Source organism: Acomys minous, assembly GCF_964271855.1.
Source record: "Acomys minous genome assembly, chromosome: 4".
In the NCBI taxonomy this organism is placed as follows: Eukaryota; Metazoa; Chordata; class Mammalia; order Rodentia; family Muridae; genus Acomys; species Acomys minous.
The window spans coordinates 87,892,586-87,911,501 of NC_140486.1; the positions used below are offsets into that span (position 1 = coordinate 87,892,586).

At 42.1% G+C, this 18,916-nt stretch overlaps 1 protein-coding gene across 3 annotated transcripts in view; it reads left to right on the top strand.

Moving 5' to 3' along the window:
• The window catches only part of CD28 (CD28 molecule), a 43,419-nt gene that overhangs the window by 12,512 nt on the left and 11,991 nt on the right, over positions 1 to 18,916 (top strand). The window contains exon 1 of one of the 3 annotated variants that reach the window (XM_084779126.1): positions 1,363 to 1,505. The exons of 1 other annotated variant lie outside the window; for it this stretch is intronic. In XM_084779126.1, the coding sequence (XP_084635252.1) occupies positions 1,448 to 1,505 (58 nt within the window). In that variant the 5' untranslated portion in view covers positions 1,363 to 1,447. Of the gene's footprint in view, positions 1 to 1,362; positions 1,506 to 1,746; positions 1,802 to 18,916 lie in introns of those variants that run through there. One more of the 3 variants, XM_084779128.1, reaches the window with a different exon arrangement.

Genomic DNA, 18,916 nt, shown 5'->3' on the forward strand with positions numbered 1-18,916 from the left:
CACACACACACACACACACACACACACACACACACAGAGAGAGAGAGAGAGAGAGAGAGAGAGAGAGAGAGAGAGAGAGAGAGGCTTGAAAAGACAATGCTTAACCTGATTTAAACATTTAAATTTGTATGCTTGTATCAAAACATCATGCGGTACTCCATTAATATGTTTAGTGTTTAAGTTTTATGTTCCAGCTAAAACTTAATAAAAGTACTTATATTACATAAAGATCCATTTGAGATTGACAAATGATAACATATAACCTTGTTGAAAACTATAAACGAAACTGCATGGAAAATAATGGCTCAAATATTAAGTAGTTTTACAACTGGGTAAGAGTATATGCAAACCTTGATTTGACACTTATATTTTGTTTTCTAAATTTTCTATATGCAACATAGCTCATACTTTCATAGAATAACAAAAAATACAAATTTCTCTTTAAAAACATACACAAAATCACAAATGAGACTGGTTACACGAAGCCAAGGTTATCAGGAGAGAAAGAAAGAATTACCAAGAATGTTTTGAAAAAGCTAGCGAATGTGAGATACACACAATCGCAAAGTAGGGTGACTATGGCTTAGATTAAAGCCAGACTATTGGGAAAGCTCATGCATTTAGATGCTGACCTTGGAGGTCAAGGCAGGCTCCAGACAAGCAATCTGGAGTTGGCCATGCTGGTGGTCTAGCGCTCTCTCCAGAAGGCCCAGGAACTGGGGAGAGGTGTGGAGAACACCTTCCAATGCTCTGCTCTTTGATTGGTTCTTTGAGGGACATAAAGAACATGAGGTAGCAAGGGGCTTTTGGTTGCCTTCCCATTTCCCTAAGAAAATATGGTGTTTTTATGACTTCCTCTTTGCATTGGAAAGTCCTGCAGACACTCAGATGCCTGTGCCCTTGCCAACCGGGTGCTTGAAAGCATTCTGCAGAGTTCGGAGAAGAGAGTTATACATACATTCCTTAAGATCACTTTAAGACTATTAAAAACATCCATTTTTATAACATTTATGTAGAAATCTCCCAACTCTCCATACACCCTTGTGTTTTGGACAGTCTGTTACTCCCTGTGAGGTTTTTCTCTCTTCTTTAGAATGCCTTATTTGTCTGCTCTCGTCATTGCTGGACCCTAACCAGCCCACCTTTCACAGCACTGATACTGATCAGTGAATAACTCCCCTGAGCACACATATTATCTGGTGACTGACACTCTTCTCAGTGAAGGAGAAGAAAGAAGTGTTGCTAAAAGAAGTAAAAGTCTAGTCATCAAAAACAATGTAATATCCTGTGTGAAAGTCACGAAGCCTTGTGGTTAAAGTCCCTTGATCACGTGCCCTGTAAAGTGGCCCTGGGTGGCAGAGGTTCATAGGCCTCGGCAGGTGCGACTTCAGTTCACATCATACCCGGCCTGGCTTGAGGAAGGGCAGATCTGACCCTCATTAGGACAATGGCGCTCAGGCTGCTGTTCTTGGCTCTCAACTTCGTCTCTTCCGTTCAATTAGCAGGTAAACAACCTTGATTTCATTGCTTCCCTAAGGTTTCTATTTGTGTTCTTGTGATCAGTGTGGCTTATTTTTAAAACTGTAGTGACCTATGAACTTTGAACACATTGAACATTTTGCTCTAACATGACAAACTACTATTTAGAAATGGATTCTCCTAATACAGTATACAGTGCTTTAATAAAAGTCTTTTGGGAAGAAATAACATTTTATTTAACTACTAGTTGATAAGGTCCCAAAACCTTTTATCTTATATTCAGGATTTTAATGTTTAAATCCTAGAAAACTGTGATAAGTAGGTAAGTAAGTAAGTTCTGAAGGCTTTGGATTAGCTTGCCTGGCCTCACATCTCAGATTCAATTCTTCCTAGTGGAGTCTTGGTGAGTGTTTAAATTACTTAAATCTCTGTAAATTTATATCGCCTTAATAGATATCGCCTCAATGCGAAAGTCTTAGGTCGCTCAATGCTTGGCCGGTAGGCATGGTGTTCATTGAAGTACTATGTCTATCTGAATTTAGTGAGTGCCAAAAAGAATCCGGCAATGGGCACAGAAGCATGTATCGATACTAGTAAGCTTCCTGTTGCTGTTGCTTAAAATATGTTTGTTTAGATTAAAAGCCTTCGAACTCCCAATAACAGTGGCAAGGAAGCTATATGTCTGTCAGTTAGAAAGCTCTCACTATGAACAGCATTCGGTTCTCACAACTAGGTGTTTATTGTCTTAAACCCCCTTTTCAGCTGAAGAGACCAGCAGATGGAGGATACCTCTTGAGGAGAGTGGTCAGTAATTTCCCCAGAGCATGCAGGTCCTGACTGTTAGCTGCAGATGTCAAACTACCTTAGTCTGACTCAAGAGTCTTTGCACTTGACCGTAATGCTCTTCCAGCTACCATGATTTGTATTTTTTACTGACTCATATAAATTCAGTGTTAAATTATCTCCATTAAACCATAGTTTCTAAGAGAGAAAGATCGCTATATTAGCTGCTGGAATAGAAAAAGGGTATCACTGTTTGAAAACTGGATGGAAGCAGTTCATGGATGTACTCAGATAATGACATTTCACTCAGAAAGATGCAGCATGAAGCCAGGGTTTTCATTTTTCTTCTCATTTATTTTGGCATTGCAGGCTGCATTGTTGAGAGGTGTTACTCCTAAATCCCATGAATGCTCACGCCAAGGAGTTTCATTTCCTAATTTGTAGAAACACAAAACAGTCACCCACAGATGCCCTCTTACTCTTGCTGTTCGATGTGCTGGTGACCATGGATTGTATATATTTATTTAAAAAGTGCCGCCGGAATGCAGGACCTGGCTGGGTGGTAAGTTATGCCCCAGGATCCGGCAACGCACGTTTAGAGCTAAGGAACCTTTAAAACTTATTTTGAAAAGGTTTCTGCACATTGTGTTGAAGGGATCTGGAGTTTCTTTTACAGGAATGGTTATGACACCTTAATTTATTAGACAGTCATATCTTATCCTGATTGAAAGTTACCCAACATTGGCAGTTGTGTACACATGCTTTTCTGATGCCCTCTGTGGGCAACCATCTGGCCATAAGTCATTTATTTTCTTCAGAAACTATTTGGATTGGACTTAAAGTCTTGTGATTTTCCTCCTTTAGAACCTCTAGTTAGAGGCAGAGCTAAAAGAGAAGTTGGGAAGTCCACACGGGCAGACCGTTGGTTTTATTTACCTTAAGACACACTTGACTTCATAGACACCAATTCATTTTTCCTAGCGACTCTTAGGATTTGGTGCCAAGTGGCCATTAATGAGGTAGAAGGGTTGGAGGTAGAGAGTACGTTTTCGAGGTGCCTCTTCCAGTGAGGAAGCTTAAGAGAAGGAAGACAAAGGAAAAAGAAGACCATTACAACACGCAAGCAGATGTGACCCCTGCAAAATGGTGCAAAGCCTTTTGTGTGCGTTCTGTTTCTCTCTCCATGTTCACTGCCTCCCACAAAGACATGGTACATGAGGAACTTCCCTGGTCAAGTGGCATTGTCTTGGGCTGGGGATGTAACACAGCTGCCAGAGATCTTGTCTATCACACACCAAAGCCTGAGTTTGATGCCAGCCCAGCACAAACCAGGCATGGTAGCACATTCCTGCAATACAGTGGAAGCAGGAAGATCAGAATGGTCAAGGTCATCCTTGGCTACACAACAAGTATGAGGCTAACCTTGGCTACCTGAGATGCTTTCTTAAAAATAAAAGAAAGCAGTTGTCCTTGATCTTCTTAGAAGTATAAGTAACCAATATCTTCATTAAAGTGTGCATGCATGTGTGTGTGTGTGTCTGTGTAAGTCTTTATTTTCTTTAATGTAATACTTTTGACTCGCTGGCTCACTGCATAGATTAACATACGTACTTGATGGTGGTTAAGTCTAACCCGATTCTTGCGTTTTGGGTGGTGCAGCAGAGAGGTCTTCATGGCTCAATTAAAGACGTAGGATCTGTGAAGAGCTAGAAAGCCATACCTAGGATACGTCCTCTGCTAGAGTTCCTTGTTGCGTATGCATACTGGACAGTTGTGCTACAAAGATCTGAAAAGACAGGATTTTGTTGGGCTTTGAACTTTGAGTCTGGCTCATAGCTGCAGGTTCCTGAGAGTAAATCTCATTTGTGGTTGACGGTGGGAGTGCATCAGTAATGTATATCATCCATCAGTCATGTATGTTTTCTAGCCAACACTGAGCTGACCGTGCAGTATGGAGACTAACATCAGGAAACATCTGTTTACTTCTCTGTGAGATCATTCCTTTCACTTCTCTCCAAATCGTAGCAGATAAAGTATGTCCAAGTTGCCAGTTTGCACGCAAATGCCTGTGTAATAAGGCTACATCCCCCTTAGAACTCCTTTTCCATAGAGAGACACAGAAAGTGATTGGCATTTAATAACAAGCCAAATCTATGAAGCAAAGTAATTAAGAACTTTATCTTTGCTCAGTCTTTGGCAAACGGTTTCCTCTGTGGTAGATGCACAGAAAGAAATAATTGACTTTTCACGGTTAAGTGTTGCTCTGAGGCTGGCCTTGGGAAAGGGAGATTTAAAAAAAAAAAAAAAAGATGAGCCTTGAAGAACGCAATGTAATCAGCAGACTGCTGTATTTACACAGCTCCTACTGTGCTCTAGCCAGCTTTTCTGACTTAAAAACTGACCAGGTGCTTTGTCATTTGAAGGAAATTGGATAGCTTCTTCCAAAAATATGGAATTTGCTAAGAATTTGGTTCACCACTGTGCTCTTAATTAATACACTATCTTTTAAAGCCCCTCCCCTCCCCCTATTTAAAGGCAACTCATCTAGCAAAGACTTTAATAGGAAGGACTGTTAAAATTTATACTGATTTATCAATTCCAAGAAATGGAATGAATCATCACCACAGACAGAAGAAACGACTCTGTGATTGTAACTGTGAAGGGCACGTGTGCAGACTTTTGCTGTGGGGGAAGGGCTGTCGTTGCTTCCCTTTTTTAGAGTGGACTCTCTCTCTCTCTCTTTTAAATGCCCACTTCCCTCTATTTTCACAAGAAATTCTCCGTCATTACCATTTGACATTTGTCTTGTGTGGATATCTTCCTTCGAGTATTTCTTGTGTGCAGTGTGCTGACCTTTACAAAGTGAAGAAAAAAATTACGCCACCAACATCCCAGAAGGGTGTTGTACTTTATCACCTTAAGCCATTGTTCTTTTCGCTCACTAGCACAGACACTGGTGGGGACACGGGGTTCCCTTGTCTAGAGCTTAGAAGGCACGCAACTCCTGGAGAGCGCGATTACGTCACAGCAGGCGCTTGCCAGGGATAAGCCCTTCTCTCACTTCATCTCAGTCAAATTACAGTTTGCCTTTTTCCTCTTAAGAAATTTGTTCACGGAGGTTGGAACTTTCCTGTTGAGATTTAGTCAAACTTGGGGAGAAATGACACCTGGGTGGTTTTGTGACTCACTGGAGGAGGGAGGTCTCCGGGCTTTCAAAGTCATGAGAGAGGCTTTCTCTGGACTCTCTGGTCAGTGACTGGGTTATAGGACTTGGCGCCATCCCCTCCCCGGGAATCATCCAGTTAACCAAAACTGAGGACCAAAACAGCAAAAGCTTGACATACCCAGAGCTTTTAGCAGGAGACTTCCTGAGTGGTGATCAGTCCCTGAAGCTGGTGGTGGGGAGAGGGGAGGCCACTCAGGTGTCAAGGGGAAAAGGGGTTCTCAAAGTAGGGTTTCACTCTATAGCTCTCAGTTTGGTGACCCTGAACTCAGGAAGAGAGGTTTGCTGGGTGGAATCAAGAAGTCCCTGGTTTCTTGGGGGGAGTGTTCTCTTTGGTCTCAGTGATTCAGTATTAATGTCATTGGTACCGTAGTTTTGTCTTTGTATTATGATACATATTGTATTTGTGCTCTTCATGAGTAAGAGACACCCCAGGGTGGTGGAGATTTTTTTTTTTTGCTTAGCTTTGAGCTCTTTTATCTGCACATCATGATTACCGTCATCTCTTTGTCACCATCTTCATTATCTTGCGGATGCTGGTTAACAAGGTAACCAGGTTAATGGCATCATTCAGAACCTCTTACAGTTCACGTTAGTCTCTGATCTAATCGTGAAACCCTCTCCACAGCTTCTGAATCACTTTGCTGTCGTATGCTCCACCATATAATGTATACTCGCGATGGCTAGGTCTCTTCATCACCCCCTAATCCATTTAGACATCTGAATTATTGACACGTCCCTCATTCTCACAACAATATAAGTTCTTTGATGGAGACCTTGGGTGGGTGTTTGAATTTTTACCTTTGATTTTTGGGTTTTGTTGTATGGATGTGTTTGTGTTCTGACAGGTGTACACGTGCATGTGCGTGGAAGCCAGAGGGCAGTGTCAGATTCCGTTTCTCAGGTGCTGACCACCATTTGCTTTTGGTTTTGTTTTTGGACACGGGGGGTGGAGGGGGGGTCTCACTAACCCAGAACTTACCAAGCAGGCCTCATTGGCAGGCCAGTAAGCACTACGGTTTGCCTGTCTCTGACCCCCTGGCACTTGGGTTACAACACCTACCCTTTGAATGAGTTCTGGTCATTGAACTTGGGTCCTCATGCTTGCAAGGCAAATACTTTCCTGAGATATCTATCTCCCCAGACTCAAAATTGTAACTTTTAAATCAGTGATCGAGTAGAAGGTTGTGGTTTTCATTGCTTAGGAGGAAGGGCTAGAACATCACTTAGAGGCGTTTGCAGCTTGTCGGGGACCTAGGGACGGTCTTTGCTATTGGGTGCTACTAATACATAATTTGAGGTCAGCAGGGATCTACCTGAAGCAGATTCTATGGTCAGCGTGTAGGCATGAAAGGGCATCTACCAAGAGAGTGCTTTCTTCTACTGGGACACTCTTGGGACCCCAAAACAGGGTACTAGTAAGGTGCTGTTCTTTAAAGGCCTTCCGTATGCTTTGGAGAGGGAAGCCCTCATTCAGACACCCTTTAACAGGTATTTATTGAGTGTCTTCTATGTGCAAGCTACTAATATGGTTTTTAGTTTAGACAGATTAAAAACACACACTTTAGGATGTGATAAAGTAAAAGTGAGAATTGTAAAATTCTTATGCATTTTTTTGTTCTTTTGGTCTTAGGTTAATTATGACTAGCATTCTATCCACACTAATTTATTATTGTGGAGCCAAAGATGTTTAGAGTTTTTTAATTGAAAAATAAAATCATTCATATTACATCTCATTTGCTATCCCTCCCTCCCACTTTCACCCGAAACAGGTATTTTTTTTCTCAACTTGCAGAGAAGAAAGCTGTGTTGATGGCCATTTGAAGATGTTGAAAGATTACGTTGTTGTCGGGTTTCTTGGCATTGTTGGATGCCTTTGGGCTGGTCCCATCCTAATTTATCCGAGCTAGTTTCTTTTGTGCCCTAATAAAAGGCTCTCGACACCAACATCCTCCCCTGCCTCACACTGGCCCCCACCCACGTGACCTTACTGAGGCTGTGCTTGCCTTGGGTCCCTTCTTTCCATCCCTGCTGTTCCGGGTCTACTGTCTTCCATCTGTGCTGTCCTAGGTCTACGGTTTTTCACACTAGTTTTTTGGTGGAGGATTCGTCTCCTTAGGGGAAGTGACTGCCTTTATTGTAAGAGGTTGTCCTATGAGAACGTAGCTCACTTTAATAAACAGTTATTAGACTTTTCATATTTTAATTCTTCACAGAGTTGAGGAGACAAGAGGAAAAGGGCAAGAAGTACAAGGGCACAGCAAACAGGACCGACTTGCGTCATTAGTTGGGTTCTCATGTTTTCACAGACTCAGCAGTTCAGTTGGGGAACTGTGTAATAGGAGGCAACACCTAGAAACAGCTACATGATGACAGCTGGCCATTCCCCTACCTTACCTCATGGTGCCCCATGATGCTTTAATGGCTTTGCATGTCCTATAGTCTGGGGTACCCTCTCTACCTATCACTTGAAGGTCTTCTTTGTGACTCCCAAATAGCAAAACAAGGGACTCTTTTCAGAGTTCCCCAAACTGTTGTTGTGAATTGATAGCATCTGGTTTGCATACCAGACTATTAGCTCCTTGGGACCAGGCTCTCATCGCATTCACCCATGTAAGCTTATTTTTTTGGGGCATGCTACAGGAAGCATGTAGGAATTGATCAAATACTTGCTGAAAAGGGAAATGAGCATGCAAGTAGCAAAGATGGGGAAGCATGAAGCAAACACTGTCAAAAGTAATGGAGGAGCTGGGAGTGGCAGTTCATGCCTGCAGTCCCAAGCCCTCAGTAGTCGGAGGCAGGAGGATTGCTGTGAGCTTTGGGATAGTCTGAGTTACACAGAAAATTTTAGGCAAGCTTAGCTACAGTGTGACACCTTGCCTCAACCTCTCCCCCCCCATCAAATTATTGTAGGATGATAAGTCTTTATGAAGAGTAGGAATTTAAAGGCTGATGTTATTGATGAAAATGGTCATCTTAACACTTAGTTTGCACTTCTGTTGTAGACATTTTTCTACTTGGTTTTCCATTGTTTAAGGCATTCACGCCCCCCTTACGTCGTATGAAGAAATTATCATAATTATATCAACTGATAGATGGAAAAATGGAAATACCGAGCAGGTACAACTAGCTTACCATCACACAGCTAGGAAATATGTAAAATTCCAGTGTGTTGCATTAGGCTTCACGTTCTTACCAAGGTTATGTTGCCCGAGAAAGAAGGAAATCACTAAGGAAACAAAATCAGGAATGTGGCTCCATGTTCTTGGAAGTCAGACCTGGAAGTCTATGGAGATAGGAGACGACCAGGTTAAAACAAAGGCCTGAATACTGAAACAACAAACAAACAAACAAACAAACAAACTCGTTGAAGCTGGATTTTCGAGGTTTCTTGAAGCAGTTGAAGTGAGTTAAGAAAACACTTAGGAAAGCTGATCTGTGGAATGAAGCCGGAGGAAGGCAGGGGAATGGCGGGGTGCCCAAAAGGAGCAGGAAAAGTGAGTTGACTAGAGTCTGGGGAGCTCCTCTGCTTGGGCGAGCACAGACTTCAGAGGGAGGAGGAGAGAGAGCTAAGGGAAAGAGCCTTCCAGAAGGGCCTAGAGAAGGGAAGAGAAATGTGTCCCGCTGGCGAGGGAGACCAGCCAGACTTCTGAGTTTAGACAGAACTCAGGGGAAGGAAGATAAAACTCCCCAAGGTTAAGAGAAAGCTGACTGGGACGAGACAGATAGTGCAAAGAAGAGGTGATTAGTAGACCAGGCGAGCCAACCAGAAACCCAGATCGCCCGAAACATCTACCATGGTTTTTTTGTTTGTTGTTTTTTTTGTTTTTTTTTTTTTGTTTTTTGTTTTTTTACACAGCAACAGTGTGATGGGTGGTGCAATTCAGTGACTCAATCGTCTCTGATACATGAAGGGAGCTAAGAGCTGGACACAAGTGTGTGTGATTGTGGGTGTATGTGTGTGGTTCTGAGGGGCAAGAGGGGGAGGAAATACTCCTAGGAAAGAAAGGAGGAGGGAGAAGACAGAAAAGGGAGGTAGGGCAGTATTCTCAAAAGACAGGAAAATTAGAGAAAGGACAAATCTTTAAGTGTACAGGGTGTCTGGCTTGACCTCAGTCCCTGGCTGAGATAACAGGGCCACAAAGTTCAAACCAACATCGTGGGTAGGCTTCCAGTTTCCAGTCAGGGATGTTAATTTGGTATCTCTTTGTGGTTTTTCTTTGTTTGAGAACATATTTTATACATACATACATACACACACACATATACACACATACATATACATATACATGCATACATACATACATATATATGCAGAGAATTATAAGCCAGCTATCTCTGAAATCTCTTAGATCTGTTATGATCTTAGATGCTAATGTGATTAGAAATGACTGCAGGGTTTTGGGGAGCAATATTGCCTTTCTGACTCCTATTTTCCACTGTAAAGTTCAGGTCTAAAACAGTAATTATTTCCCCAATCCAGGCTCTGACACCTACCCAGAAGAGTCTGTATGCCACAGTAACCCTGAACAGACTCTTCAAACGCACACATTTACAGAGGGTGGAGCAGATAAGATACATGTTGTGCTGTCCTCTCTACATAACTGTTTTAAATGAGAGCTCAGATAATGATGGTTCAGGAGCCCCAGGATCTGGTCAGCAGATGAAAATGCACACTTAGAAAACAACAGATTAAATTAGCCACTCTAATTTAATCTATTATGTGATCTTCTCATTTGTGAGTTTACACAATAAAGTGATTGAAAACATTATATTAATGTAATTCCTTTATCTCTGTCTTTTTCTATGATTTGAAATTTGAATTATCGTCATAATATTTGTGTTTAAGGTTAATACAGGTTGCCTACTCTTTGGGTCCTAGAATAGTACAATCTGACTTTTTCGAGTGGTTCAGTGGTATTTGGTATGAGGCCACTTCCGTTTACTTAAATTGCTCTGTCATGGTGTCCTTCTAGCTCTAGAAAATGAGAGGACAATTGTTATCCTGTGAATGGTAGGTGACACTGTCCTCAGGCTAATGAGCTTGTGTGTTTAGGAGTTTCAGTTCTGTATTGGTAACCCTGAGAGGTGGGGCTGGATTGATTATGCAGGAGCAGGCAATGGCTTTCTAGACATTTTAAAATTGTCCTTTACCCCAACACTGGTGACCTAAGTTCATTTCGGGCTCTGACCAGCTTCCTTAAACTGTAGCCCTATCTAGCCTTCTGCTTCCTTCCTGGTCTTCCCCATAGGAGGCCTTATCCACCCTGCAAGTCTAACGTTTCTAAAACCACCCATCTGTTTCTTTTCTCCCAACAGATTTCGTTTATTAACTTACCTAATGTTGCCAGTGGTGCCTCTGTTCTGGCTCTTAGCTGGCACTGGAACTCCTGCCACTGTCTGTGAGTCCAGCACTGATGGCTTGCTCATCCCTTTCATTTCTGCTCATGCCCTGCCGGCTCACAGCTGTGCTGCGGCCACAGTCTCCCATTGGTTTCTGAGTCGCCCTTAACGTTTCAGTGAACCAGTGCCTTTCTGACTGCTGTGCTAACTCTCTCCAGGAGGCCCCATTCTTACTGTACCTTTCTCTTCCTGGTAAAATCCACGTGCCTTTTCTTGGTATCAAAGGCCCCTCCTAATGGGTATAAACACCTTACCCATTTCTTCCTTAAATAAACAAAATTCCTTGCTACTTCCTAATAAACGCTTTCAGTAATATCATTCCCTTCATCTTACCCCATTTGGGTTTGCTGTTGTAGACCTCATGGTCTAGCTAAAGACTCTTCTGCATAGAAGCTCCCAGGGTCATTCCATCTGTGACCAAAGCCTTTTTCTTGCGACTGCCAATGAGTCTCCGTAGGGTTCAAGCACTGTCCATAGGGTTGGAGTATAACGTGCACCCAGCAGGTTTTTCCCTCATCTTCCCGTCTCCAAAGAGCCAAATGCATTTGAGTCCATTATTAGAGTCCATGACTTTGTCACAGAAGCATTCAGAATATCAGAGAGCAATTTTCTGACTAGTCAAAAATATGTTTTCAGAGTGTATACATTAATTATCCTGATAATTTTTCTGGCTTGATGCCTCAGTGCTCAGAGGGAACTTTTTGCTACCAAACTGCTTGACCTCTGAGTTACTTTCTGACAGTTGCGTGGAGGACAATAAGATCTTAAAGAGACAAGGACAAGTGTCCACTACATTGTTGTGTTTGCCCGTATAAGAACATAGATCAGAGTTTAGGGTATGGGTTAGACCAGTAATTGTCCAAAGTATTTAGTAAATCTATTTATCAGGCTTCTATTTCTGTTTTCATCATCACCTATAAGCGTTTGTTTTTGTTTGGGCTGAGCAATATTCAAGTTTTGCTTGATATAGTTGATAGCTATGACGTACACAGTCTTGGATAAGGCTGGTCGGTCAGCTTGTTTTTGTTGGCAGAACTCATGCTTTGTCACAGTGGTTGCTGCTATACTTCTGTGCCCTTCTGGCTCTGGCAACTCCTCTCTTCAGGTCTAAGAGTGGTCACAGCTATGCTGCTACCCACCACTGGTGTTCCCTCTTCCCGTTGGCTTCTGCTCTCTGGCAACTTGAATGGTGCAGCTTTTACACACAAGCCTGCCTACTGGTGCCAGTGATGGGACAGGCCATCTATTTTTTCAGTTGGAGTCCTGAAGGAGACAACATACATGCCTATATATCACACCATTCAAATTCATTAAAAAGACTTTACTTATACCATGATTTCTTATAAAAATGAAAAGAACTTTAAGAAAAGAGTCAATGGAAAATGAGAGAAAACGAACATAGTTATTTTGAGACTTTAGCTTGCACTTTTAATTTTTTAAAATATGAACTTCAGAGTTATGATCATCCAAAGCACCGTAGGACATTAACGGCTTTTTTAAAAAAAAATCATTTTAGTAGCTCAGGGGGTGTGGTGAAAGGTATTATAGTCTGGTGGCCTTTGTGCTTCCTTTCTTGATGTTTGAATAAAGCTCAGCTGCAAGCTAGAGTTACCTGAGCTGTAGGATGCTGAGCCCCTCTTTTGACTAACAGGTTCCAGAGCAAGCACTGGATTGGCTCATCAGAGGCCCCTCCCTTATAGAGTGGGAAAGGAAGCAAGTGTTCAAGGGGCTAGAGGTCAAAGGATATCCTAGTCCCAGACAGGAACTGTGCTCAGAAGGAACATGCAGTGACTTAAGCCGATCTATGGTCAGGACACAGGTATGTTCTGTCAAGGCAACCAATGGTACCCTCACAACTAAACCACAGACACTGGAGTGCAATATGGCCGAACATAGAAAGCTCCCCCCCACCCCCCTTTCCGCCCCCCCTCCCCACCCCGTCCCTACCTAACATGTTACTAACGTATCAATTCTGTTCAATTAGAATTTTCAAAAGAAGGCATCAGAAGTAGGAAGCTATGACTTCATTCCCCCCCCCCCAAATGTAATAGAAATGTTGTGGTGGAAATAAATGGAATCCGTTAGAATTTCTAGAAGGAAAATCAATTTCTAATTAAGTATGTATATAAAATGGCTTTAGTGGGCCATTTTCTTTCACTATGGTGCTAATGATATAAAAAATTAAATATAGAATATCTATAGAATATTATAAATTTAGACATGATTAAAAATGTATTTTTTTGGTTAAGGATTCACCCATTAAAAGCTGGACTGACAAGTGACTTTATGAGCTGACTGATTGACATCCTTTTGTACATGGGGCCAAACTGACATAGAAGAGCTGCGACGGATAACCACTACTTGTGAAACATAAATTCTTTATGAGAGACAGCTTGTATTATAATATTGTCTGTAGGTCTCATTTGAGATTCGCCTATGACTTTTAGGAAGGCTCTCAGAGTGTGAGCCAAGCCTGTTTATACTTATCCCTCGTTATGGAGAACTTGTTCCAAGACCCTCAGGAGACCCCTGGAACCTCAGACAGTAAGACTCTGTAAATGATGTCTTTTCTGTCTTCACCGACCCCATCATACACTGTGGATGCAACTTTTGCAGTGAAGATGCAGCGGCAAACTAGGAAGGCGTTCACTCCTTACTCCTCAGTACCCCAGCATTTGATTTTTTTCTTTCTTTCTTTCTTAAGTAGAGATTTTTTTTTTTGCCAGAGTCACTGTTCTTACTTTGCAGGGCTAAGTAAAATACAAATTGTTTGAACAAAAGCAGCCAGATACCTCAGTGGCTGATCTGATGGCATAGGGGGCTATCACAGGACTAACTGGTAGTGGCTGTAGTAGCGCATGCATTGCGGAACCACTGATTAAAGGGATCGTTCACAAGTTAGGTAAAAACATTAGACTTCAGCATCCTACTCATAATGATGCAAATTCGAAATTTATGAATTGTTTATATCTGAAATTTCCCATGCAATGTTTTTGGCTTTGTAGTTGACTACGGGTAACCGAGACTGCAGAAAGGAAAGTCACAGGCCAACAAGAACTTGCTGGAAACATACTTGTTTTAGATATGAGCACAGGATTAACTGAGTCAACTTGTTTTTTTTTTTCGTTTTATTCATTCATTGAAAGTATCAGTTTTTATAGCTACACAAATAAACTATACATTTGCTCTTCAGTTATTTGTGTGACTTTGTTTTAAAATAAGTCATGGTTTTGTTTTCAGTAGCCTCCACTATAAAATAGGGGTTGGCTTTAGATAATCTTCAAGTTCCTTCCAGCTGAGTATTTTTTTTTCTTTTTTTCATATAATCCTCCACTAAAATGGTGCAGAAAATGAAATTTTCTTTGGTCTAGTCCTCCTTCCATTCAACTTACCCACAATAAATAGTAATCTCTCTCACTTTCTCTTGAAACTCCTTGTACTGGCTTCTTCAGCAAGTCCAGCCACGAGAGTACCTAGAACCAATTCCTGAAATTGTATCAGAATTTTGATGTAGTGTGGCAAAGGGAAAAACAGTCAACTAAGATCTGTTGGAAGGCTTGACTTCAGGTCTCAAAAGTCACTCATGTGTCCTTACCCTTGGAGTCTTGGAAATCTTTTTACAGCCTCATGAATTCTAAGCCTGTATGTTCCCTACATTGTATTTTATGTTTCATATTCTTTGTAAATACAAGACTTAGCTTACCTGGAAAGTGTGTGTGTGTGTGTGTGTGTGTGTGTGTGTGTGTGTGTGTGTGTGTGTGTGTCTGCTCATGTGCATGTGCATATGTGTCTGTGTGTGCACCCTTTTAAGGCCAAGGTTCTTTGACGTGAGGAGCTACAACGTCCCGATGGTTGTCCACTGTACTTGTGCAGAGGTTGGTCTGTTTCCTAAATATAGTAATCGACCTGCTTAGAACTGATGGGAAGGAAGGAAGTTGCTTTTGAAAGCACCCCATCCCCTTGGAGACACAACCAATTTTCAACCTCCCAGCAGCTGCTTCTTACCCCAAGCTTCACAGACTATCTGTGGGAAATCTGGCTCTCGCAGCTTTGCAAATGGGCTGGAGATAAGTGTCTTCTTACCGCTGATCTTACTCTTCATGTTGCGTGTTGTCAAGCAGGAGTTGTGGGGGAAAGAGTTTTGAGGTTACTGCTTCCTGTCTCCACACCTGTAGCTCAGTTAGCTGCTAGGAAAGGCTTTGAAAAGCAGAGCACAAATTCATCACCAAAACAGCCTAGGCAGTCGGGAGGCTAACAATGTTTCTAGTAAAACCACTCACAAGAAGGGAAATGCAATCAAGTATTTGTGAGGGAAAGAAAGGTCATTCCTAGCATGATTTGGAAACACAGCAAGTCTTCAAACAGAAGCTAGTGTAGGAAAGCTACATGGAGCTTCAGTTTCTTCCAAGCCAGTGTTTCTCAACCTTGGTAACACTGAGACCCTTCAATACGGTTCCTTGTGTTGTGCTGACCCACGGCCATAAAATTACTTTGTTGCTACTTCATAACTATAATTTCGGCTACCGTATGGATTGTAATGTAAACATATGATACACAGGATAGCTGATATGTGACCCTCAAGGGGGTCATGACCCACAGGCTGAGAACTGCTGTTCTTAGTATAGGTATGTCCTTGAATTTTATAACATTCCCAGAAACTCAAAAAGCCAAAATACAAAGCCGAGTTGACCATTGTCACTTGCTGTGGTTTGTCTGTATCTTTGTCTCTTTACACCTGCTCTATTTTAAGGTAAATTAAAGGAAGCTAGAAGTATTGTAGGTGCCAGAAGCCACACACAATGAACACATTAATACCAGAAACAAACCTATTTTACTTGGTATGTCTCCAGAGGAGATGTCGATTTTGAAGTCTTGTCAGATAGCGTTCTCACATGGACTTTTTTTATTTTTTGAATCATTGGAATAAATTAAAGTGGGACCAAAGTCTAGAAAGGTGTAACATTAAAAGAGAGAGAGAGAGAGAGAGAGAGAGAGAGAGAGAGAGAGAGAGAGAGAGAGAGAGGGTTTTATCAGCTTAACTTCTAAGCTAGGAAGCTGCTGGCCACATATTAGCACAAAACAACAAAAGACCTCAATTACAGCACCTCTCTTTAAGCCTCCTTAAAAAATTATCTTCTGTTGACACAGAAGAGAGAAATGTAAGTGCGTTATCTCCTTTTCATAGTTGTTTTCAAACTCTTTCCCAATAAAACTTGGCACAGTCACAAAATGAGGTATCTTCCCTTTCCTTGCCCTGTGGCTGCTTGTGTCACCAGCACAGCGACGTGTGACATGACATGGGGCCTGTGGAGTTCTCCTTCAGAACATCTTCAATTTGTAATTCTGAGGTCAGACGACCTCAACCGCGCGAAGGCTCGAACTCCCAGGGCCCATGACGGGAAGAAGAAAAAGCTACCTTTTAGTTACCGTCTTACTCCTTGAGAAGAAAAACCGTTTCAGAGAATGACTGCTGCCTCTTCCTTCTGAAAGGCTCCCATCCTGTGTCATGACCCCTGAGGCTGGAAACATGTGTTCTTTATGGCCCAGATGTCCAAACTTAACTTTGTTTTTTGGAACTGTCTATTCTGGAAATGCAACGAAGTAGAAACGAGTGAAGAGGTGTGGGCAAAAAAGAAAGGTTCCTTAGTCTGGGAGGCCGAGGAAGTCATTTTAGACAACTCTTCCTTTCCTCTTTAGCCACACCTAAGTCACCGTCAAGTTGTGTAAGCACTAGGCTGTAAACATTTCTCATTCCGTCTACTACTTCTAAACCAGTTTAGTCCCTCTCACCTCTGACAGCTGAATCTCGCCTACTGCCCACCCCTTCACTCTTGAACCTTCCAAAGGACCGCTTCCACTTTTGTTAAAGTGATTTACGTAAGTGAAAAAGTTGTGTGCACATCTACTTGTCTGCCTAAAAGCCTTCGCCAGGTCTCTGTCACTGGCAGGAGAGGGCCAGGGGTCTCTGATGGAATGGGTGGTGCTTGATTTTTCCAATCTTGTCTTTCATCCTCGGTCAGACAGAGTGGAGGTAGCTGTGATTGTCCCCAGAGCGTCACACTCACTCTCACCTCCTATTCTCTTTGCTGTTTTTCCTCTCTCTCTTCTTCCCATGTCATCACAGCCTCAATAAATACACATTTACCGTGCCCCGCCCCCAACGTGAAGACACATCTTAGTCAGGCTAACTTTTTACTTGGGAAACATCTGTCAATCAATGTCGGCACCATTCTTTGTTCCTCGGACCAGCAGTCTGTGTGTCTAGGAAATGTGATTGGCTCTTCAATTGCTCCCAGAACCTGCAGACCACTGTCTACTGGGTCCAAACTAGCTGTGAGCTGCCCAAGGAATTTATATTTAGGAAATCGTTTTGTCTCTCCTGTGTGAGTCTTGGGAAGATGTCATCTGCTGAGGCAGACAGGAATCCCTGCATGAACACTGGAGTCTGGCTGTGGGAGCCTGCCCTTTGCCCTCTAGCTCCCCTCTCCCTGCTCCTACACAGATGCTCATGGCAGCATTGTTCATAACAGGCAAACAATGTTGAGTGGAAAAACAAAATGTTCTATATCTATCCAACAGAATATAATCTAGTCATAAAATAAAGTTCTGAGGCAGGTGCGGTGGTGCATGCCTGTAATCCCAGCACTCGAGGAGACAGAGACAGGTGGGTCTCTGTGAGTTTGAGGTCAGCCTGGCCTAAAAAGTGAGTGCAGGAAAGTCAAGGTTATACAGAGAAATCCTGTCTCAAAAAAAAAAACCTAATAAGTAAATAAAGTTCTGATAATTTGTCACAACATGGATGAAATGTAAAAATGGATGAAAGGTGAAAGAAGCCAGATACAAAATGGCACACAGACTGTGATTTCATGCACATGTAATGTCCTGAGTGGGCAAACACTGACACATGGCTACCAGAGGCTGGAGGTAGAAAATAATGGGAGATGATGGCTAATGAGCATGAAGTTCACTTTTCCTGTAGTAAAAATATTTTATAGCTGGGCATGGTGGCGCACGCCTTTAATCCCAGCACTCGAGAGGCAGAGGCCAGTGGATCACTGTGAATTCGAGACCAGCTTGGTCTACAAAGCGAGCCCAGGACAGCCAAGGCTAACACAGAGAAACCCTGTCTCAAAAAACCATATATATAGTCATGGTGCATTCAGAAGTTCCTGAATATTAAAAAAAATCCCTGAATGGTATTTGTTAAAATGAGAACTTTATGGCATGTGAATTACATTTCAGAACAGTTATCCCAACCTATCAAACCCCTATAGCAACACTTACTTATGCCAAATATATCAGAATTTCTGAGAGTAAGAGGCTATGGATATGTGCTTTCTTTTTAGGTTCTTGATGTAAATAGATTTAATTCTGTGGACTTACTGTCTACCTGAAACCAAAACTACAAACAAACAAACAACCTCCAAAACAAAAACAAACAAACAAACAAAACCCAAAACATCTGTTTACATGGATTTAATCCCAGGTTAAGTGATAAATTTCATTTTTAACAGCTTCTGCTTCTAGCTGGCTCTTGGGTGTAGGTACAAATAACCTTTTAAGAATTATAAGTAGAGAGTCTGAAGAGATTGCTCAGCCATTAAAGGACAGGCTCAAAGCAACAACAAAAATATAAGAAGGGCTACACAGTGAGACCATATTTTTGTTTTGTGTTTTATTTGTTTAGGAAAAATATAGAGCTAAAGACAACTTGCCCTCTGACTTCCCCTCTCATGCTGTGGTAAACACACACACACACACACACACACACACACACACACACACACACACACACGTAAGTGGGGATGCACTGGAAAACAATATAAATGGATCTCCTCCCTAATGGAGTTGATAGTGTAGTTTCACTGTTTGCTTTTAAAGTGAGAAATTGAGGTGGCATCCAGATCTTTGATTGTTTATTGCGTAATGGTAGACGTCGTCTTGACTCAATAGGACAAACACATAAGTTTCTTGGGAGGCTCTTCTCTGAGGAATTGAAGACAGCGCGTGGTGCTGGCAGACGGTCAC